The following is a 24,103-nucleotide window of genomic DNA, read 5'->3' as shown; positions in this document are numbered from 1 at the left end:
CCTCAGATTCCCTCCCCACATTAACTAGTAAGGAGAGAGATTTTTCTCGAACAGTATTAATAATAGGCAGGAATGACCATAGATTTTTTTGCCCATCCCTAGACCTGGAGCATGCTCAGGGAACCACTTGGTGAAAACTCATTTCCTCCTGCACCAACTTAAAGGTGACTCACCACATAATCGGAATGAGGGGAGAAATCATCCATTCCTCAGAGACAAAAAAGTGAAGTAGTCTCATGTCTGAGCTCTGACGCCTGTGCTGTGGCCTTTCTTTCATATGCCCAGATACCAAGTAGGCACTATGTAGTTCAGGTGCTTTAAAAAAAATCCTTATGGAATTGACCTAGAATAATCTTTCATGTTGGCATGAGGAAGAAAACGAGGTCAAGAAAGACCTTGATTCAAATTCGACCTTTGCCGAAGGTTGAAGTGATTAAACTTCCTGTACCTCAATTTCCTCATCTGTAGGTAAAATCATGCATTTGGATACTTTTGAGGTTCTTTCTAGCTCTAGATCTATGACCCAATGTTTTCATAATTGTGGGAAGCTTTATGGGAGGATATAATTTTTTTAAATTAAATTTATTTTTTATTAAAGATATTATTTGAGTTTTACATTTTCCCCCAATCTTGCTTCCCCCCCCCCAGAATGCACTCTGTCAGTCTTTACTCTGTTTCCATGTTGTACCTTGATCCAAATTGAGTGTGATGAAAGAGAAATCATATCCTTAAAGAGAAGTCTAAGAGGTAACAAGATCAGACAATAAGCTATCTGTTTTTTTTTTCTAAATTAAAGGGAATAGTCCTTGTACTTTGTTCAAACTCCACAGCTCCTTATCTGGATACAGATGGTACTCTCCTTTGCAGATAGCCCAAAATTGTTTCTGATTGTTGCACTGATGGAATGAGCAAGTCCTTCAAGCTTAAACATCACTCCCATGTTGCTGTTAGGGTGTACAGTGTTTTTCTGGTTCTGCTCATCTCAGCATCAGTTCATGCAAATCCCTCCAGGTTTCCCTGAAATCCCGTCCCTCCTGGTTTCTGATAGAACAGTAGTGTTCCATGACATACATATACCACAGTTTGCTAAGCCATTCCCCAATTGAAGGACATTTACTGGATTTTCAATTCTTTGCCACCACAAACAGGGCTGCTATGAATATTTTTGTACAGGTAATGTTTTTACCCATTTTCCTCATCTCTTCAGGGTATAGACCCAGCAGTGGTACCGCTGCGTCAAAGGGTATGTACATTTTTGTTGCCCTTTGGGCATAGTTCCAAATAGCTCTCCAGAAGGGTTGGATGAGTTCAAAGCTCCACCAATGGTGTAATAGTGTCCCAGATTTCCCACATCCCTTCCAACAATGATCATTATCCTTCCTGGTCATGCTGGCCAATCTGAGAGGTGTGAGGGGGTACCTCAGGGAAGCTTTAATTTGCATTTTTTCATATGGCTATGGATTACTTTGATCTCCTCATCTGTAAATTGCCTTTGCATATCCTTTGACCATTTGTCAATTGGGAAATGGCTTTTTGTTTTAAAAATATGACTCAGTTCTCTTTATATTTTAGAAATGGAGTCCTTTGTCAGAATCATTAGTTGTAAAGATCATTTCCCAATTTACTACATTTCTTTTGATCTTGGTTACATTGGTTTTATCTGTGCAAAAGCTTTTTAATTTAATGTAATTGAAATCATCTAATTGGTTTTTGGTGATGTTCTCCAACTCTTCCTTAGTCATAAACTGTTCCCCTTTCCATAGATCTGACAGGTAGACTAGTCCTTGATCTTCTAATTTGCCTATAGTATTGTTTTTTATGTCTATGTCCTGTAACCATTTTCATCTTATCTTGGTAAAGGGTGTTAGGTGTTGGTCTAATCTTAAGTTTCTTCCATACTAACTTCCAATTTTCCCAGCAATTTTTATCAAAGATGGAGTTTTTATCCCAATGGCCAGACTCTTTGGGTTTGTCAAACAGCAGATTACTATAATCATCTCCTGCTTTTACACCTAGTCTATTCCACTGGTCCACCACTCTATTTCTTAGCCAATACCAAACAGTTTTGATGACTGATGCTTTATAATATAATTTTAGATCTGGAAGGGCTAAGCTTCTGGCAATTCTTGACTTTTTATTTCTCCATATGAATTTACTTACAATTTTTTCTAACTCGTTAAAGTAATTTTTTGGAATTTTGATTGGTAGGGCACTAAACAGATAGTTTAGTTTTGGTAGAATTGTCATTTTTATTATATTAGCTCTACCTATCCATGAGCAGTTGATATTTGCCCAGTTATTTAAATCTAATTTAATTTGTGTGAGAAGTGTTTTATAATTGTTTTCAAAAAGATTCTGAGTCTGTCTTGGCAAATAGACTCCCAAATATTTTATATTGTCTGAGGTTACTTTGAATGGGATTTGTCTTTCTAGCTCTTCCTGCTGTTTCTTGCTAGACATATATAGGAAAGTTGAGGATTAATGAGGGTTTATTTTATAATCTACAACTTTGCTAAAATTGCTCATTGTTTCCAGTAGTTTTTTAGATGATTTCTTGGGATTCTCTAGGTAGACCATCATGTCATCTGCAAAGAGTGAGAGTTTTGTCTCTTCCTTCCCAATTCTAATTCCTTCAATTTCTTTTTCTTCTCTAATTGCTGATGCTAACATTTCTAATACCATATTGAATAGTAGTGGTGATAATGGACACCCTTGTTTCACCCCTGATCTTATTGGGAATGCCTCTAGCCTCTCTATGGGAGGATATAATTAAGAGTCACAGGATATATGGGAATGGGGTGCCATCTGCATCCCTGGAAGGATTATCACTGTCAAAGAGTTCACAGATCTATTGGAGCATGAAGGGTGAAGGCTGACATGGGTAGAAAAGAGATGGGAGGGGTCTTCTATTAGACCTTCAAAGATCATAAATATTTGGTCTCCATGCACCTGTGTCTTAAAAATGACTACTTCAGGCATTTCAGTGAGAAATCTACTCATAAATCTTGAATAAAAGGGCAAAAATCCATTAACTTGCAAAATCCTGGGATTACCCAGTCTCTGCCTTTTGTTTCAGCTTCTGACTTGGTCATATCAAGTACCCTCTCACCCTGCTCAGTATCCATTCCCTTCTGCTTAATAATGCCATTTTTTTATATTAATTCAGAGGATGGAGGCTATGTCATTTTGAGCCTAATTATTTATAATCAAAAAAATATTTACATTAGGAAGCTCTAAACACAGCCAGGGGCAGTTTGCACAGAGTAACTAACTCCTCTACCAAGTGTACTCTGGTAGAGGTTGTTAAAATGAATTTTGATTAAGGCTTCTTTTTCCATATGGTTCTACAGCAATGTTTTGTTGATACTCAGAAGGCAACATCTCCAAGTCTTTTGAGGTCATGGGGCTTCCTGAGAGCCACTGACCTGCAAATTCATTTTCCAGGAACTTGTGTACTCAGCTGCCATCTTCCTTGTCAAATTAATGATCACAGTTTTCCTTTCAGCACCCAGACCTTGCCTCTTCTCTCTGTCTTTCAGACTCCTCCGAGAACAGTGGATCCGAGCCAAGTATGAAAGGAAGGAATTCATTTATGCGGAAAAGCAAGAGCCCTATTCTGCAGGTAAGGAATGGAGTTCTCAACTGGAAATAATCTCTTTTGCTGGCAAGATATTCTGCTGCCCCGGGGCTCCCTTCAACTTGCTGCATTGGGTTAGATAAGGGGGAAAAAATGTGGTTTTGTGTTCCAGTCTCCCTCTCTGCTGACTTCCCCTTTTAAAAGGAATGTCTCTTTTCATCAGTATGCATTATTTAATCACTAATTGGTTTGACATTGGTGTCATCTAGCTGCCTTTAGCTTTTTTGATTTGGAAGCATAGATTAGGAAGCTAGCTGCTAGCTGGCTATCGAAGCCTTTGTGGATTGCTTGTGGGTATGTGTTTGTGATTGACAAAGTGATATTATCCTGTATTCTGCCCTTTCTCTTTTGGCTAACATTTGTCTTGAGCCAACCTCACTTCCTTTTAAAATAAAAGACTGGAAGAGATCTCCAACCTTTAGGATGATCAAAGTTTTTCACTTGCTTGACTCCCTTAATATTCACCTCTTGATCCTTGATATATATTTATCCTTACAGGTATAGTAGTTGCTATTTAAGCCAAGGGATAATCTGGGGATATAGATCTAGAGCTCAAAAGGGTGCTCAGAGGCCATCTAGTCTGACATGTTTACTTTACAGATGAGGAAACTGAGGCCTGGGGTGGTTAAATGATTTATCCAAGATCACACAGTCACATAGATAGTAAACCTCAGATGTAGGTTCTGAACCCTGGATTTCTGACCCTGATGTTAGGAAAGATTGATGGCAAAAGGAAAAGGGTGAAATGGATAGTGTCATGGAAGCAATGAACATGAACTTGGATAGACTTCAGGCCATGAGGTCACAAAAAGTTGTACAAGATTCAACAGCAACAACAATAACAACAGCAAAAACAGCTACTTCTGATTCTAGAGCTTGGGCTCCTTCCAATATCTAGGAAACTTCCTAATGCTGTATCACTTGCTCATGGGTTGATGCTGGTTGTTTGGTCCTATCTTTGTATCTGTGGTTCATGAACAAGTTGTACACAGCCATCATGGAAGCCGACATTGTGACTAGAGAAATGGATTATGTTTCAGGTCTGACTAATAGCCCTAGATGTATCTTCTTTGGACATTACTCCAAACTGTGGACTTTAGTTTCTTCTACTTAAAATGAATGAATTGGTTGTGTTGTATATATTTAAGATCCTTTCAGATCAAGGAAAATTCTGAGATCATAGATCTGGACCTCAGAGAATTCTCTAAACCATCTAGTCTGATTATAAAGAAACCATTCTTAGATATTCTGGTCTTTTCTGTAGGGTCAGGATCAGGGTTTCTTTCAACTTCTTCTTAGCCATAGACAAACCTTGTTATATGAGTCCAACCCAGCTATCTTTGTTCTATGTGTTAATAGCAGAGGAAACAATTTTTTTTTATTGTTTTTGGTCTCCCCCATTAGACTGAGCTCCTTGAGAGCAGGGACTTTTTCTTTTTTTGACCTTTCTTTGTACCCTCAGTTCTTGGCACAGGGCCTGATATAGAGTAGGCACTTAATAAATGCTGTTTACTGATCGGCTCTGCTATTATAAAATGTATTCTTACTATGGCAACCTTTTAAGGTAACCCTTAAGAGCTTTGGACTCACAAACATTTCAGCAACATCTAGATAGATGTGGTCACCCTAACCCTTCTTAAATAGAGTTTGTAAAATGATGTTGGAGCTTACTCATTTCTTATAAATTTCTGATGAATTTTCTTTTCAGAAAGATTCATTCCCCAGAATGATGATTTAATATGAGAAAGATCTTCAAAGAGACTCTGTGTTAGAGAAAGGTACTTGAACAGCAGTGCCAGATCCTACCCAGGGAAGTCTGTTGATTACAAAAATTTTACAGACTTTCCACCTTTTGGGAGAAATGTCATTAAGAGCCTTGCCTTATAGCTCAGGGAAAACAGGGTTGCTTATGCTTGTTTGTACTTGTACTTGTTTGATCCTGTAGGATGGAGTGACCATGGCTACCATGTTTTGCTGTTCATGCTTCAATCAAATCATGCTCTCAATTGTCTGTAGAGGTATATGTACTCTACCAAGGAAACAACCCCTCATTTCCCTCATGTAACTCTAAGCTTAGAAGGTACAGATGACCTTCCATTTGCGTTTGAAGGGAGTTTCCACACTAGGAGTTTTCACCAAAATCACAAACCCACATTTAAAAAAAAACAAAACCCAACAACTTTTCCTCAGAAGTCTTTACAGATTTATAATTTCCCTGTAAACACCAACCCTTTTTTAAGGTAGATGTGTTCTGAAGTTAGAGTTGACACTAGAATTGAAACCTACAGAAGCCTATATCAATGGGAATGGGAGACTTGCAGGTTCTCAGAGGGATAACATCTTAGGTTTTTGTGGACATTCAACTTTCAAAGGAAGCATTCAACAAATCCAGGTTGTCCCAAAAGACTTAGTGCAGCATTCAGCTAGTAAGTCACAAATTTTAAGCTCTATACTGCACTCAGTTTTTGGGGACACTGTATAAATGTGACTTTTTGTTTTGTTAGTAGCACAGGATGTCCATTGTTCTTGTAGCCTGATTAGTGTGCTTCCAGAAAGGATATCCACTGTTGCCTGGGAGTGTAGGAGAACCAACAAGACTATGTTAGCAGTAATATATATACCCTGACGCTCTCCAGAAACTGCCACTGGGGATGTCCCCTCTGTTCCCTCTCTGTATTTTTCTTGTCCTGCTGTTTGTTCTACCCTCATCTGAGCCTCCCACCTTTTCATTCTTCTTTTTTTTTAGGTTTTTGCAAGGCAAATAGGGTTAAGTGGCTTGTGCAAGGCCACACAGCTAGGTAATTATTAAGTGTCTGAGACAGGATTTGAACCCAGGTACTCCTGACTACAAGGCCGGTGCTTTATCCACTATGCCACCTAGCCGCCCCCCCCCCCCCACCTTTTCATTCTTTACCCCTTCCCTTTGTCTCTCTCTTACCTAAATGTAATGACTAAATGGGCCAGTTGCTTCAGTCAAATAGGAAGAAAGACCTAGCTTTTAAAAGGCCATTCCCAGTCATCCTGGTTCATATCCAGTCACTGGACCCAGATGGCTCTGGAGGAGAAAATGAGGCTGATGACTTAGCACAGCATCCCTTCACTCAAATCCAATTCACTTGCTTGTCATGGTATCTCCTCCCTGATGTCATGGTCTTCTTCAAGAACAAAGGACAAATATCATCATGAGCAGTAAGTAGGAGGGGAATGGGCAAGGAAGCATGGAAAGACAAAATATCTCATGGTTGACATGGGTATCAGCCCTGCTTCATTGTTGCTCTCCTATTTTTTTTAGGTTTTTTTCAAGGCAATGGGGTTAAGTGGCTTGCCAAAGGCCACACAGCTAGGTAATTATTAAGTTTCTGAGGTCAGATTTGAACTCAGGCACTCCTGACTCCAGGACCAGTGCTCTATCCACTGCACCACCTAGCCGCCCCAAGTTCTCTCCTACTATTAATAACCTGTAATGCTTGTATTGCACTTCATATAGTCTGAACTGTTATCCCAGTGTCTGGTTCATAATAGCTTAATAAATGTTATTAACTGACTAAATGGCTCTGAGAAAACCTAATTTTTAAGTAAAACAATATTATAAGAAGCAGTGCTTTCCAAAATAGCAGTGTTGATGGAATAATCTTACAATGAGGTTCTGTGACTTTGGAGATATTTACTAAGCAAAGCCTACCATGGTGGGACCTCCACTCTCCATCCTCTTTTGACAAATGAGGAAACTCAGGCTTAAAGGGTCCAAGTGTTTTAGAATTTAAAGTTGAAAGAGATTTTAGCAACACCTACTTCAAAACCTTCATTTTATAGATTAGGAAAGTGAAGTCCAGAAAGTATCAAAATACCTAAAGACAAACAGGTGGTATCAGAAATGAGATTTGAATTTAGCTTCTCCAACTCTTAATTTAGTGATCTTCCTATTATACTGACACTACTTCTTTGTGCAGCCCTGATGGCCAGTAAGGGGCAAAGAGACCTGTAATGTAATTCACCTCAATTCATACACATGAAGTAGGTAAATTTGAGCCAACCTAGAAGGAACCCAACCTTGACTAGAAATTCCCTGAGCTTCCTCAGAGAAGTTTGGTTTTCAATCATTTTTCAGCCATATTCTACTCCTTGTGCTCCCTTTTGGGGTTTTCTTGGCAAAGATTTTGGAGTGGTTTGCCATTTCCTTGTCTAGTTCATTTTACAGATGAGGAAACTGAGGCAATCAAGGTTAAGTTACATGTCCAAGATCACACAGCTAGGAAGTGTTTAAAGCTGAATTTGAACTCAAGGCTTCCTACCTCCAGCCCCAGTACTTTATCCATTGTACCATTTAGAAGCTGAGTCAATTGTATTTGCAAGGTCTGTCTATTTCTTCAGTGTCCAATAGTCACTGACCTTCAGCTGCCAGATATGGCTAATTTTCTGGTCTTCAAATTACATTAAACTCTTCCAACAGACCTACCTCTTGAGAGAGAGAGAGAGAGAGAGAGAGAGAGAGAGAGAGAGAGAGAGAGAGCTTGATCTTGGTTTGGAGGTGCCAAATTCTGTTTTGAGCAGAGAGAAGATGAATTTAAATGATGGCAAAGTGCCTTAGTGATCGACCATTGATCCTACATAATACTTTGATCCCTCTGAGCTGATCTAGCATTAAAAGATGACTAATGGGGTTACCACCATACAAGTTCAGTGGCACACAAAAATAGCAATGTCCCGGTCATCTGGATAACAGTGAGATGCTCTACTGGTAAGTTTATCTCTCTCTCTGTCTTCAAGTGAAGCTGCCTTTACAAGAGGATTTTAATTTTTCCTCTTTCTCACCACTCATCTTCTCCCCTTCCCCTGGCCCTGCAATCAGGATGTATCTTTTCAATTAAATTACTATCCATCCACAGCCACTATTTCCTCTGGGTCTTTTTTTTTTAATGTTCCTTAATGAATCAGGAACAGTATACTTGTGTTGCTGATCAAAACACAGATGATTTCCAGTCATGGAAAGATTATTAATCAGTTGCTGAAAGATCAGATTTCTAAGGATGTTTTTTATATGAAGAACTGGGAGAGAGGAGAGCAGGGGGAGATAGACCTCAGAGCTCCCTTTACCTTTTTTTAGGGGATAGGGATCAGACCTATGATTTTATTAGTGCTGGTTCTGGTTCTTGTCCTTCATTATCAAAGAAAACCAAAATGACATTACTATATTTGAGACAAATTACAATGTGTCTGACTGTGTGATCAGACCAATAAGAGCTTGTAATGCTCTACCACAGATTGGGTACAAATAGTCCATATGAACACCTGGGGTGGATCCTCTAAACTTTTGTATATCATGTTTCCTTTGAATTGCTTCATTTCTGCCTTCCTCTTACAGTGCAGCACCCTCACTGATGAAGGCACACTATGCTAGGTGGTCCTGTGCCAGTGTCTCCCATGCTGAACAATCAGTTCTAAAGTTCTTCAGTGAGCCCTTCAGTTACCTTGGTATCATTTCTTCTGGCCCCCTTGTGAGCACTTGCCCTGTGTAAGTTCTCCATAAAATAGTTTTTTTTGGGCAAGCATACATCTGACATTCTAATAACATGCCCAATCCATTGGGGGATTCCTTCTACCAATGTAGACTGGCCCCTTCTTTGCCAAGCCTTAAAGAGTTACCTAGAACACTTCAAGGTTAAGTGACTTTTACCCAGGTATGTTCTGCTGTTCGGTCGTGTCTGGCTAGTCATGACCCCATTTGGAGTTGGGGTTTTTTTGGGGGGGTAAAGAGTGGTTTGCTAGAGGAGTTTGCCATTTCCTTCTCTAGCTCATTTTACAGATGAGGAAACTGAGGCAAACAGATTAAGTGACTTGACCAGGGTAAGTATCTGATGCTAGATTTGAACTTAATGAAGATGAGTCTTCAGATCCTATGCTCTATCCTCTGAGCTTCCCAGGGTCACACAACCAATATTAGGGGTGAAACTTGAACCTAATTCTTCTTGGTTCTAAGGATAGGTCTCAATTCACTAAACCATAATGCCTTTTTATCTGGAAAATTCTAGGTATAAGCAGGGAGATTTGGGGTTTTTTTAAATTATTCTTTTCCTCACCCCTTTCAGAGTTGTTAAGTCTTTAGAAGCTGATTATTTTTTACAATAGTTATTTCATAAATTGTCCTCCTGATTCTTTTCACTTCATTCCATATCAGTTTGTAAAAGTTTTTCCAGGTTTCTCTGAAACTGTCCCTTTTTTCATTTTTACCATACAATAAAATTCTGTTACATTCACTATTATAAATATTTCTATAACCATGGGTCCTTTTCTTTCTTTCTTTCTTTCTTTCTTTCTTTCTTTCTTTCTTTCTTTCTTTCTTTCTTTCTTTCTTTCTTTCTTTCTTTTCTTTCTTTCTCTCTCTCTCTCTCTCTCTCTCTCTTTCTCTCTCTCTCACACACACACATACACACACACACACACACACACACACACACACACACACACACACACATTCTCTGCCTTCCCTTCCTCCCTCTCCTTTCTCCCTCTCCTTTTCCTTCTACCTTTCCTCTTTAGGGGAGTATAGACTTTGTAATGGTATTGCTGGGTAAGAGAACACACACACACACATATGTATATATATATTTCAGTAACTTTTCACATCTCATTGCAAATTCATTTTCAGAATGACTGGACCAAGAATTCACAGCTCCATTAGCAAGGCATTTTCCCACAGCCCCTCTACTATTTTTCATTTTCCCTTTTTGTCATTTTTGTCAATCTGATAAAGGTCGAGGAGTTATCTAGTCTTAATTGGAAAAAACTTAGACCTGGGGATGGGAAGTGACTTGACCAAGAGTCATAGAGATGATAGGTGGCCGAACTAAGACTAAAACTCAATTCTCATGTCAACAAATTCTGTTTGGGGATAGTATGTTAATGCTAGCCACCAGATTTCTAGGTCCCTTATCTATTTTATCCAAATTTCTTCTTTTTTTGTTGTCCATTGGTCATTTTTAAGTTGGATGGTATTGGAATATCTTTGAGCATTTAAGCTAAAGATTAAGACCAACTCTATGTGCTAAGTAGTTAGTCACCCACAAAATATGATGTCACAAGGTTCTGGAAAGTCCCCTTCCCAAAAGAGTCCCCCCACCCACTCCTGCTAAATTCTGATATTATCTAAACTCCTTAAGAGCTTTTTTTTGTATCGCATAGTTCCTGGCTTAGAGTAAATGCTCAATAAATGCTTATTGCTTGATTGACCACATCATTCCTTTGAGTTTAACATCCCAGAAAGGCCTTTCTTTGGATCCTTGAGCCACCATTAAAATGAGAACTTCTTGAGAGCAAGGATAATTTTTCTTTTCATCTTTTGTTTTTTCCCTCTCTTTCCCAAGGGCTTAATACAGGCCCTGAAACTTTTCTTAATAAATGCTTAGCTAACAATGCTAACCATTGATGTCTTAGTATGATCATAATCAATCAGTTCTGCTTCCAAAAGAATTGAAGAGGGAATTCCAGCCCTTTGGAGGAGAGAGAGGGTAAGGAGATAAAGGAGAGGGAGACTTGAAGGCTCTGAAGACATTGTACTAAGGACCATACCCAACCCTGAACAGTGAATGTTCTGGATGTTAAGCCATGATTTTGGCAAACTTTTTGATATGTTAGAGGCAACTTGGTGGCACAGTAGATAGAGCCCTAGGCATGGAGTCAAGAAGAACTGAGTTCAAATCCAGTCTTCCTAGGCTGTGTGACCCTGGGCAAGTTACTTTACCCTGTTTACCTCAGTTTCTCATCTATAAAATGAATTGAAGAAGGAAATGACAAACCACTACAGTATCTGCCAGGAAAACTCCAAAAGGGATCATAAAGGGTGGAACACAACTTAAACATTCAACAGCAATAACCAATATTTTGGGATAGCATGGCCTTGAAATCAAACCCCAAACATGGACTAGCTCCAAAAACTCTCTTGCTACCCCCTCCCTTTCCCAGGAATCACATAAGACAATAAAATCAACACCAGCATTCTCTTCATTCTCTGCTAATTTTTACAGTCCACAAGATTGTCTTCTGGCATACCCGTCCAGGAATGGAACCTGAAACCTGAAACCTTAATATTATTAGAATTTCTTTTTTTCTATTTTATCTTTTTTTTTGGGGGGGGGTAGTGTGGTTTGGTTTACAGAATACTAGACTTGGAGCCAGAAAGATAAGGAATCAGACTCAGATTTTGACATTTCCTGTGCTTTTTTCCCCTTCCTGGGCCCTTCCCTTCTCCCACCAGCCTTGTCTCTACCTCCTAACTTCTAGAACAGTTTCAGCTAAAATCCCACTTTCTGCAAGAATCCTTTACTGTTAATGCCTTCCCTCTGAAATGATCTCCAATATGTCCTGTCCTTATTTTGTTTGCACATACTTGTTTGCTTGTTGTTTTCCCCATTATAGTGTAAGCTCTTTGGAGGCGAGGACTATTTTTTGTCTTACTTTACATCTCTAGGGCTTATCACAGGGGCCGGCACATAGTAGGTGCTTAATCAATTCATGGGCAAGCCAGTTAACCCTTTTGAGTTCTGCTTCTTTGTCTTCTAAATCCAAATAATGATAACTATACCTGCCTCAAAGAGATGATGCAATGTTCCTGTAAAACAGTAAGTTCACAAAACATTTTAAAGTGCTATATAAAATGATATTAAAATATAAATGCAACAGATAATATGATATTATAAATAAAAAATGTTGGCTTTTTTAAGACCCTAGCTGTGATTTCATCAGAATCCAAGCAATGATACCATGCATTCAGATTTTCAGAGCCTTTTTACATTATCTCATCAACCTTAGGTCCTAGAGATGTTGTTATGTCTATTTTAAAAATTAGCACACTGAGTTAAATAATTACCACACAGCTGGTAATGTTCTGAAGCAGGATTAAAAATGAGGTCTTTCTGTCTCCAAGTCCAGTATTGTCTCTTGTTGTTCAAGTATGTCCAACTTCTTGTGACTCTGGGGTGTTCTGGGCAAAGATTCTGGAGTAGTTTGCCATTTCTTTCTTCAATTCACTTGATAGATGAGTAAACTGAGGCAAACAGGGTTGTGACTTGTCCAAGGTTACACAGTTTGCACTGAGATTTGAACTCAGGTCTTCTTGACTCCAGGTACTATGCTCTATTCACTGTTCTATCTAACTGTGCCCAGCCCTGTCTATAACTATACCATGAGCTGTCTACACTTTAATACCAGGATCCCATGACGAGGTCCATCTGTTGTTGGAGATGAGTACTTACTCTTCTGGGAATGATTTCAGCAAATTTTCTCTGTCATTGAAAAGTCAAATGACTTGCCCAAATCAGATAGTCATTGTGTTTCAGAAGCAGAACTTAAACCCTGATCTTCCTGATTCCAAGGCATGGATCATCAGCTTGTTAATGCAAATATCAAAATCAAAACCAAATGAGAATATGTGGGCTTCAGTTGGGGCAGTTCTCACCTTGACTATTAAATCAAGCTATAAATGCTGAAAAATTGGAAATGGATAAAAAGCCAAACATTGACTCCAACTGTCACTATTTAATATGGAAGTTTAATCACTGTAAATCAGTTGCCAAAGCAAGACAAAAGACCCTTAAAACTACCTCAGTCAGCTTCTCCCTGAGAGGACTACTTTTTTTTTTTAATATCGGTATCTTTGTAGTAATGTTCTATGACTGAATCATGGGATACCACAAGCTCCAAAGAGCTCAAGATAGGTGTGACTAGTAGTGAAATATTACAATGAAGAATTACACAGGAGAAACTGTATAAATTATATCTTAAAAGATAAATAACTGAAAAAGGAGGTGGGCAAATGATGTATTGGGAGAGAAGAATAACTGAATAATTAGTTATGATATCAGCAATCAATGATAGCCATTTGGCAGCTAGTGGCATGTTGGAGTCAGGAAAATTCAGCTTTAGACACTTCCTGGCTATATAACCCTGGGCAAGTCACTTAAACTCTCATTGACTCAGTTTACTCAACTATAAAATAAAATGGGGTTTATGATAGCATTCCCCTCTAAGGGTTGTTGTAAGTATCAGATGAGATAATATTTATGAAAACAGTACCTGGACACATGGTATACATTATATAAATGTACCTTGGTGGTCGTCCTCCATTGGTCTCCAGTCAAGTTTAGGAGATCTAGAAGAATCCCCTCTGCATGTTCAATAGACTGTGTAAGATTTATGAAAGGTTGTGAACAAGAGTCACATTGCTTGCTATCTGAGCTGACAGAGGGGCTACCTGCATTGATAAAATCACAGATTAAGCAGCATATCCAAGCAGGCGTGAGTTCATGCATCAGAGGAGGTAGAGAAATTGGTGTCTTTAAAATTTTGCCCACTTAAAATTTTCATTAAAGGAGGTTGTGGGTAGAGAGGCTGAACTGAAGGGAATGAAGATTGTTTAGATGAGAAGTCTTTCAACATCCCTTCAAATCCTGAGATTCCATGAGGTCCAGGCATGTGATTTTCTCAGAGAAGTCTAGCAACAAGAAAGAACCCAAAGTCCAAATCAACCAGTGATAGCTATCTGGGATATCCCACAGCATAAATTGGGAAGCCTTGAAAAGGCATAGAATAAAGAAGAAAGAAGGAAGGAACCCTGTCCCAGTTGCCATTGAAAACAAGTCAGAGGGAATCAGACAAAGGGGAATAAAACAGGGTTCTAATTCTCAGGGACTAGAACTGGTGCTAAAGTACTAGATGAAGGTTTGATCATCAATAACAAAGACTCCTGCCTCAGAATATATAATCAGAGTAGACTGCCAACAAATAGCTGTTCCCCATTCTCATACTGACCTTTCTGTCCTCTGTACACTTGTGAATTGGAATGAGGAAGAGAAATTTGTGCCCAACTAAGGGAACAGAACTGATAGTATTGAGTGGGTGTCAAAGAGTTGGATTTCAGAGAAAAAACTTCCTAAAAAGCTAGGTCCCATGAGAAGAAAAAGGGGGGAGGGGTAAAAGGAATTTAGACTAATGCCCACAAACATAGATTATTTAGAGATAGTGCCTTAGAAATTATCAGAAATGACCCTCTTATTTTATAGCTGAGAAAACTGAGGGTTGGAGAGGTACCTAAGGTTACATAATGGCAAAGCAAAGAAGAGAACCCAGATTTTCTTTCAGGAGTGAATAAGTTAGTCTCTGTAGAGGAGGACCTTCAACCCTGGTCTTGTCTTCAAGATCAACTCTCTATTCACTATACCACACTGCCTCTCTGAAAGGGCAGAGGAGATAGTGTTGAGTTCATCTCCTTTAAACTCAGAAGGAGCAGGACTATGTTCAGACTATAGCATGAGAGATTTGGGTTAGACACAAGGAAAAAGTTTGTTATTCCCATTAGACACTTCAAAATTTTGTCCATGGGTACAGGGACCATGCTGAATCATTTAGAGACTTTTTCCAAAAAAAAAAAAAAAGGTGGTTAGAGGGGAAGGGGAATGGAATAAGCACCTATCAGTACTCCTAAGACTATTATAACTACTTATGACAACTGTAACTATTCCTCTTCCTCCTCCTCCTCCTCCTCCTCCTCCTCCTCCTCCTCCTACTACTACTACTACTACTACTATTACTACTACCACTACTACTACATCAACATCTATTATTATTACTAATACCACCACAACTACTATTTCACTTAGTGTCATTTGCAAATTTGATGTCAAATTTCTTATTATGATTTCATCAAAATAGCTGATAATATTTTAAATGACCATGTTATTCCTCTTCCTATTTAGCAAAGTAGAAACTCTTCAGCCTGGCATTTAATGCCATCCACAATCTACTACCACCCAACATTTCTACCTTTAAATTCATACTATTTCTATCAATACTCTTGAAATTCTAATCAATCTAAACTACTTAATTTTTCTTCCTTCACCTTCCTCTATCCATGAGTGTTCAAATTCTCCCTGATGCCTGGAATTTCCTCTCTTCTTCCTTCCCCATCCAGCCTATGGAACTCCAAAAAATCTTTTTTTATAATTTTTATTAAAGATTTTATTTGAGTTTTACAATTTTCCCCCCAATCTTACTTCCCTCCCCCACCCCCCCCCACGGAAAGCAATCTGTCAGTCTTTAATTTGTTTCCGTGTTGTACATTGTTGATCTATTTTTTCTTTCACATGACTAATATGGAAATATGTTTTACATGTATAACATAAATCAAATTCTTTACTGTTTTAGGGAAGGAAAGGATAAAATTTGGAGCTCAAAACTTTAAAAAATTGTTAAAAAATTTATTTTAACTTACATATTTACATATATGTTTAAATATAGACATATCTCTATATTATATATATATATGCATATTCACACACATATAAACATATATACCAGTAGGTGGTTCAGAGAGGAATGAAGACAAGCAGGACAATGTTGGTGCGTCATACTAAATCGAACACACACGCACACACACACATACACACACACACACAGATATATAGGAAAAAGCTACAGCTAGAGGGTTTATGGATTCGTGTTCAATCCCCATTTTCTGATCTTCTTTGTGGGGAATGTTCTTATTTTTGATGATTTTTCTAAGTCATAATAGAAATAATTAAAAACAAAAATGTTAAAATTTATTTTTACGTGTAATTGGAAAAAATAAGATATTATCAAAAATAGTTTTTCCATATATTTTTGATGGATTAGGTTTCAATTAAATTAGGCTTCAATTAAAGTAGGAACATTTCAGGTGGGTATAAGTAAGATTTTGATTTTCCAGGGGACAAAAGATGATCAAGGGCCTTAAGTTCATTTCATATGGGAATTGTTTGAAGGTATTGGGGGGGTAGCCTGGAAAAGAGAAGATTCTAAGGGAACAACTGTCTTAGATATTAGAAGAACTGTTACACAGAGGAAGCATTCCAGAAGACCTAACCAGGGGGGCAATGGGTAGAAAATGAAGATAGGCAATTTTTTATTTAGATGTCAGGAAAAACTACCTAACATTAAGGAATTGCAGAAGTGGAATGTACTGCCTAGAAAAAAATGATGGGTTTCTTCTCTTTTTGGAGGCCTTTAAGCAGAAACTGAGTGGCCTCTTGTCAGGGCAATGGGAATTCCTTTCATTGTGTGACTTGAACTAGATGACCATGAGTTCCCTTCCCTCTCAGATTTTGTGATTCTGAAAGGTAGAATACAGCATCTTCATTTCTGGAGAATAGTCAGAAGAGAAGAGGGAACAGTTTGGAGTGATCTCTCTATTGAACTGGTGGAAGGGAGGAGGCTGGATGAGATGACCTCTATTATTCCCTTCTACCTCTAGCAAGCTATGAGTCCCAAGCCTTGTTTCCAGTCTTAGTGGAGATGTACTGTTTGACTTTCAGAGACTCACTTGTCCTCTCCCAAGTCCGCTTCCTTATCTTTCAAATACCCACAGCTCCTTCTAACATACTCAAAGATGAAACAAGCCTTGGAGATTACAAATTGCTCATTAACTCACCCTAAGCTGTTGGGTTTTCCTTTAAGTGCAGAAGGTATCCCCTCCCTTCCTTCCATTCCATTCTGAGCAAGGCCTCCAAAGGAAAAGGGCTGGGGATGCTAATCTTTGGACCTTCTAGAAGGAACCAAAGGCTCCTTGGTATGGATTAATTACAGAGATGTTTAATTATGTATTTATATTCCATTCCTATTCCTTTTAAACCATTTCTAACTAGAATAATAAGGCATCTTCCATGTGAACTCATCTCTGTCCCCACTCTCATGAATATTCATGCCTGTAACTCCTTCCTTCACACATCTTGCTAGATAATGACTTGGGGACTAATAAGCATCCGAGTCTCAGAGATTCAGAAACCATTAATTGCCCCATATTTTATGGCATACACAAATAATTTCTAAGCAAGACGATTACTGTTTACTGAATTGTATGGGCATAGAATTTTGGGCCTAGAAAGGGACCTGAGTTATTATTCAAAGGTCCATATCTGTCAGTTCATATCTGAGCCTCTGCCTGTCTTTTAAAAGTATTATACAATATAGTAACTCTGGAATCCTTAAAATTCACTTAAGAAATCTTAAGACTACATTGAGTAAAAATAATATAATTGGTAAATGTTTAATAAAATAAAAATAAAACGCAACATTAAAAAAAAAAAAAGACTAGCTTGAATTCTACTTGTTCTAACCTTAGTGGAGATTAGTAAGTCTAGAAGTGATTGTATAGACAAAGTGACAGAACCTGTGATGCCGACTTCAGTGATCTTTCCACTGAATCACACTGAATAGTGGCTCTCATCCTGTGTAAAATTCCTTCAGAAACTTGACTATAAGTAAGTTGTCCCAAAGAGAGGCTCTTTAACTCTTAATTAAGTCATTAAAGAGGCAGCTGGTGTTGGTAATGAATAGAGTTCTGGACCTGGAGTCAGGAAGACCTGAATTCAAATGTGGCCTCAGACACTTAATAGCTGTGTGGCCTTGGGCAAGTCATTTTTTTTAGGTTTTTGCAAGGTAATGAGGTTAAGTGACTTGCCTAAGGTCACACAGCTAGGTAATTATTAAGTTGTCTGAGGCTGGATTTGAACTCAGGTACTCCTGACTCACCTAGCTTCCCCTGGGCAAGTCACTTGATCAACCTCTGCTTCAATTTCCTCAGTTGTAAAAATGAGGATAATAATAGCCCCATCTCCCCAAACTGTTGTGAAAAGAAAATGTGAGAATAACATTGCCTTTCACATAAAAGTGGCTATATAAAGACTTACCTTTCCTTACCCTCAATCCCTTCAGACAGACATAGACCACATTCTCAGCCAGATGTTTTGCATTTTTGGAGGTAGGGAAGAAGGGTCATAGGGCCTATCCTGGATCATCTCAGCATAGAGGAATGATTCTGATGATGGAGATGAGGGTTGCCCTAGCCCACAGTTTAGGGATTTCTCTGCCTATAGAGTCTAACTTCAGATGTTCCTGTTAGGAAGACTTGGATTGTATCTACATCTTTGTTCTTTTGAGGTCAGAGGTATATGTCTTTGTCATTTCCCAAATTTTATACCAATACCAAGAATGTAGGCTCCCATTCTCTGATGGGTCTAGAGGTAAGACTGAGAGCTGAGGGGAGGGGTGGGGAGGCACCCAGACTCTCTACTTTTAGATTTTTCCAATAGATATTCAGTCTCAGACTGCTGACCCCGACAAAAAGATATAACTAATTCAATGGCTTAATAGTGATTGGAGGGTAAGATGTCCCTCTTAAGTAACTGTTACAAATATTAGAAATATATATACTAGAATTATTAGAAATATAGTATTGTTTTAAAGCAGAAAAAAATTATTTACTTTGTGACATCAAAGTGGTATGACAACTAAAAGCATCTCTGGATTTTCAATCCTAAAGTCATCAGAATATTTTTCATCCTTGTTTTCTTATTTAAGTGCTTAGCACAGTATTTAATATGCAGTGGTGGTAGTAGTAATAGTAGTAGTAGTAGTAGCAGTAGCAGTAGTAGTAGTAGTAGTGGTAGTAGTAGTAGTGGTAGTAGTAATAATGGTGAAGTAGTAGTGACAGTAGTAGTAGTGGATGTAGTAGTAGTAGTAATGATAGTAGTGGTTGCAGTGGTAGTGATTGTGATGTGTAGTAGTAATAATAGTAGCAGATGTAGTAGTAGTGGTAGTGTGGTAGTCATAGTGATAATAGTGATGGTGAAATAGTAGTTGTTGTATTAGTAATAGTAATAGTTGTAAAAGATGTTGATGTAGTAGTAGAGGTAGTGGTAGTAGTAGTAGGAAGAGGAGGAATAGTTACAATTGTCATAAGTTAGTTATAATAGTCTTAGGAGTACTGATAGGTGCTTATTACATTCCTCTTCCCCTCTAACCACCTTTTTTTTTTTAAAGTCTCCAAATGATTCAGCATGGTCCCTGTACCTATGGACAAAATTTTGAAGTGTCTAATGGGAATAACAAACTTTTTCCTTGTGTCTAACCTAAATCTCTCATGCTATAGTCTGAACATAGTCCTGCTCCTTCTGAGTTTAAAGGAGATGAACTCAGCACTGTCTCCTCTGCCCTTTCAGAGAGGCAGTGTGGTATAGAGAACAGAGAGTTGATCTTGAAGACAAGAAGACCAGGGTTGAAGGTCCTCCTCTAACAGAGACTAGCTTACTCACTTCTGTCACTTAAAATCTTGGTGCACTAACTTTACTAATTTATTTATTTTGTTAGATATTGTCCATTTCATTTTTATCTGGTTTAGGCTGCTCTTGGGAATGTAGTGGGCCTCATGCAGCAGGCTGTGTGTTTGATACCTCAGCTTTAGTAGCAAAAATGGGATACCCTGCATTGTTGGAGGATTTTTCCTTATGCAGGAGTTCCCTTTATGCATGAAATCACTGATCCATCCCCTGGTGTTCCTGTTGGAGGTTTGAGGGCAACAGGAGATCCAAGTACCTATTCCCTGGGATTGGAAATTGAACTCCACAGTTTAGGGTCATAAGCAACTCTCCTCCTGAATTTGTGATACATCTCTTTGCTTTGCTTTCCCTCCTTTTTGAAGTTCACTGTGAATGTTGGGGGGCATAGACCAACCAGTACAAACCTGAGGACAGAGTACTGACTGCCTATCTTTCTCAGGGGCTTAGCAGCCAGATGATAGAGGGAAACATAGAGACTACAGTTGTATCCCTCCTTTGAGTCCACGTTCTCCCCCTCACATGTCATATAGTAAATATTACCCAAGGTTTGCCAGTGGGACATTGGCATGCCAGCTCTCTTCAAATCTTCCAAATTCAGTAGCTAATGGCAGACCATTATAGTTGACCTGTGTCTCATTTCTGATGTTCTCAGAGGGATCGAAGACCTTCAATAAGCACACATACTGTCCACTCTTCCAATCAAGTTCCAAGATGTTCTGTTGTATGGGGATCTGAGCTTGGTGTTTGATTAATACAAAGAAAACACCTTTTTTTTCTCCCATTCATTTATTCATTCAAGAGAGGTATCATTTTTATAGTGGACAGGGAACTGACCTCAAAGCCAATGAGACTGGGTTGTGGAACCCTGGCCAAGTCACTTAAATTTTTTTAAGTGCTGTAGGCAACTCTTCAAGGTTAGGTTGTTGTTTTTTTAATGTAAGTAGTATTTAATTTTTTTCAATTACATGTGAAGACAATTTAAGAGATTTTGAGTTCTTCCTTTCCTTCCCCCCCTCCCTACAACAGCAAGCAATCTGTTATAGGTTATAAATGTGAAGTCAAGTAAAATACATTTCCACAATGTTCATGTTATGAAAAAAAGAAACAGAACAAAAGGGAAAAAATATACCAAAAAATTAAGAAAATGAAAATAGTATGCTTCAATCTGCATTCAGACTCTCTCAGTTCTTTTTCTGGATGTGGAAAGCATTTCCCCATTATGAGTTCCTGGGATGAACTGCCAAAGGGGCAGCTCTGACAAGCAGTAGAGCAGCAGGGTCAGAAAGTTTCAATCTAACCTGAGTTTCATTCTAACCTCAGATCCACTGTGACCTTGGGCAAGTCATTGAACTTCTTCCTTCTTCAGGTTCCTTATCTGAAAATGAGGACCAAAATAGCAGGGGATCATAATGATAGTTCCCAGGATTATGTGAGGATTAAATGAGATAATATTTTTAAAGGATTTACCATGATGCCTAAGATTGTAGGCACTATATAAATGTTTTTGTTATTGTACTTCAGTTGTTTCAGTTGTATCTGACTCTATGTGACCTTGTTTGGGGTTTTCTTAGCAATGATACTAGAGTGGTTTGCCATTTTCTTCTCCAGTTCATTTTATAGGGGAGGAAGTTGAGGCAAACAAGGTTAAGTGACTTGTCCAGGGTCATACAGATAGTAAGTTTGAAATCATATTTAAACTCACAAAAATGAGTCTTCCTGACTCCAAACCTGTTGCGCCATCTGCTATGCCATTGTTGTTATCATTATGAGTTTCCTCCCCTGGCATTTTCTTTTCTTTTTTTTTTTTTAGGTTTTTGCAAGGCAGACAGGGTTAAGTGGCTTGCCCAAGGCCACACAGCTAGGTAATTATTAAGTGTCTGAGACCAGATTTGAACCCAGGTACTCTTGACTCCAAGGCCGGTGCTTTATCCACTATGCCACCTAGCCACCCCCTGGCATTTTCTATATCAATGAAATCACAGGTTCAGTCCCTATCCAATTTATTCAGATGCAGTTCTGAAGGCTAGATTTTGTTATTGATAGATAACTTTGGAAAGTGGGAAGGTCATGATCTGAGCTGATAGGCTAATTTGACTTCCCAGATTGAGAAGGGTATCAGTTCCCTATACTAACTTGAAGTCTTATGGGAAGGTTCTGTTGACCATCCATTTAATCTTCTTTTTTTTTTTTTTTTTTTTTTAGATTTTTGCAAGGCAAACAGGGTTAAGTGGCTTGCCCAAGGCCACACAGCTAGGTAATTATTAAGTGTCTGAGACCAGATTTGAACCCAGGTACTCCTGACTCCAAGGCCGGTGCTTTATCCACTATGCCACCTAGCCACCCCCATTTAATCTTTTTCAAGGAAGGCTGGTTGCCAAGGTGGAAAGATGGAACCTCTCTGATCAGTGGAAAGATCCTATCAACAGAGCATTAGATCTATAAGGGCCTCAGATCAGTACCCACATTTTACCAGAATAAGGTTAACCAGATCAGGAAACCAGAATCTAGAGAGGTCAAGTAACTTACTCAGGGTCATATAGGTAATAGGCATCAGAGGCAGTTTTTGAACTCAGGAGAGCTACAGAATCCTGTGTAGCTCTTTCTTCTCAGAAAAGAGAACTACTCATTTTTCTTAATTTCAGAAAATGGAACTAACAAAAACAAGAACTGGGGACATGGATTGTACTTTAACTCTGTTATGAAGAATTTAGGGGTTTTTTTAGGTTTTTTTTTTTTGCAAGGCAAACGGGGTTAAGTGGCTTGCCCAAGGCCACACAGCTAGGTAATTATTAAGTGTCTGAGACCTGATTTGTACCCAGGTACTCCTGACTCCAGGGCCAGTGCTTCATCCACTATGCCACCTAGCTGCCCCTTGTTAAGAAGAATTTAGAGAGAGACTGAATTTGCCAGACTTAGGAATCCAGATATAAAGACCTTAGGAAAGTGTATGTGATTGAGTTGGTTTGTGGTTTTGTGTGCCCACATACACAGAATCAAACATCCACTTGATGGGGCTCAACCAGAGGCTCAATAATAGATTTAGAGGGATATGTGAACTTGGATAGGAAAAAAAAATACATCAGTATAATGGGTTTCCCTTGTAATCCTATTTAATTCATTTCCTATTTCAATCCCAAGTATTTTATTTCAATTCATTTTCTTGAGGAGTCCATAGGCTTTACCAGATAGCCAAGTGGTTTGTGACACAAAAAAAGGTTAAGGATTCTTATTTTAAAGCTTCCAGGGACCAGCCCACTATTAATTTCCTTCTCCCTGTCTTCTCTACTTCAGTATCCAAAAGACAGGTTCCTTCCCAAGCCACCCTACTGCCTTGTGAGAATCTGTCTCTGAAGGGTACATCTGGACCCAGGCTTAGTAGTTTTCTTGGTTCCTCCAGCTTTTGGCCTTTCTTGGTGGACCTTGACGCTCTTCCCTTCCCCCTAAACATTCAGGGCTCAATAGCCTCCTTTCACTCCAAGCCCCCAAACAATGCATTGTTGTAAGAGGGTAGGCAGTGGGTGGGAGGTGGGTGGGACTGGAAATGCCACAGCTGGAGGCCTGGACCACTGCTGTAAAGCAAAACACTGGGTCCTTCTTATAGGACAAAGCAATAAAATCTCCAGTTCTATAGAACGGGTTTTTTTGTTTTTTGTTTTTTGTTTTTTTGGTGGAGATAGTAGTGATGATGATAATGGTGGTGGTGGTGGTGGTGGTGGTGGTGGTGGTGGTAGTTGGATTTATTTTTTTTTGCTTCCAGTTTTCCTTTGAGGTAGTTTATGTCCTGACTTAAAAATAGACCCTCATTATGGTACTCTGTTGAAATGCTTCTGGAAATGCCAATCCTCCCCTTTTTCTTTCTTCCGTCCTTTGTTTTGTTCTGTTCTTAAAGACAAGTACAGAATAGGCATCATCACTGGGAGAAGAAGCAGAAATTGTAAATGTTGCAGTGGTCCAGGTGAAGATCACAGTTAATTAGAATTCAGTTTTAGATGGAAAGGAGTGGCAGCCATCATGTAGTCTCTCCCTGCTCCTGACAGAAGTGAGACTGTTTGCCTGCTTTAAACTAGCTCTGGCTCTATTTAAGTGTCCTTTATAGGATGTGCTTTTCTTCATGGAATTCAAACCCTTTTATGAATACAAGTGGATTGTCTCCTTTGTAAACCAGTTAGGCATTAAAATGTATTGTTTCTAAAAAAAATTTCAAACCAACTTCTGCCCTGTTAAATGGGATTCCAGTGGTGTATTTTTCTAACTATATTGGTACTAAATATGGACTAAGTTCTGGGTAATTCTTGAGAATAATAAACAATTATCAAATTATTCT

The 24,103-nt window shown here is 38.7% G+C and overlaps 1 protein-coding gene across 2 annotated transcripts in view; it reads left to right on the top strand.

The window, feature by feature from the left end:
* ADAP1 (ArfGAP with dual PH domains 1) overlaps positions 1-24,103 on the top strand; it is a 169,561-nt gene that overhangs the window by 62,213 nt on the left and 83,245 nt on the right. For both annotated transcript variants that reach the window (XM_074206129.1, XM_074206130.1), the window contains exon 4: positions 3,540-3,622. In XM_074206129.1, coding sequence (XP_074062230.1) covers positions 3,540-3,622 — 83 coding nt within the window. The remainder of the gene's footprint in view (positions 1-3,539; positions 3,623-24,103) is intronic.

The sequence above is a fragment of the Macrotis lagotis genome, chromosome X (genome assembly GCF_037893015.1).
Source record: "Macrotis lagotis isolate mMagLag1 chromosome X, bilby.v1.9.chrom.fasta, whole genome shotgun sequence".
Taxonomy (NCBI): Eukaryota; Metazoa; Chordata; class Mammalia; order Peramelemorphia; family Peramelidae; genus Macrotis; species Macrotis lagotis.
This window is presented reverse-complemented; position numbering and strand designations above follow the sequence as displayed.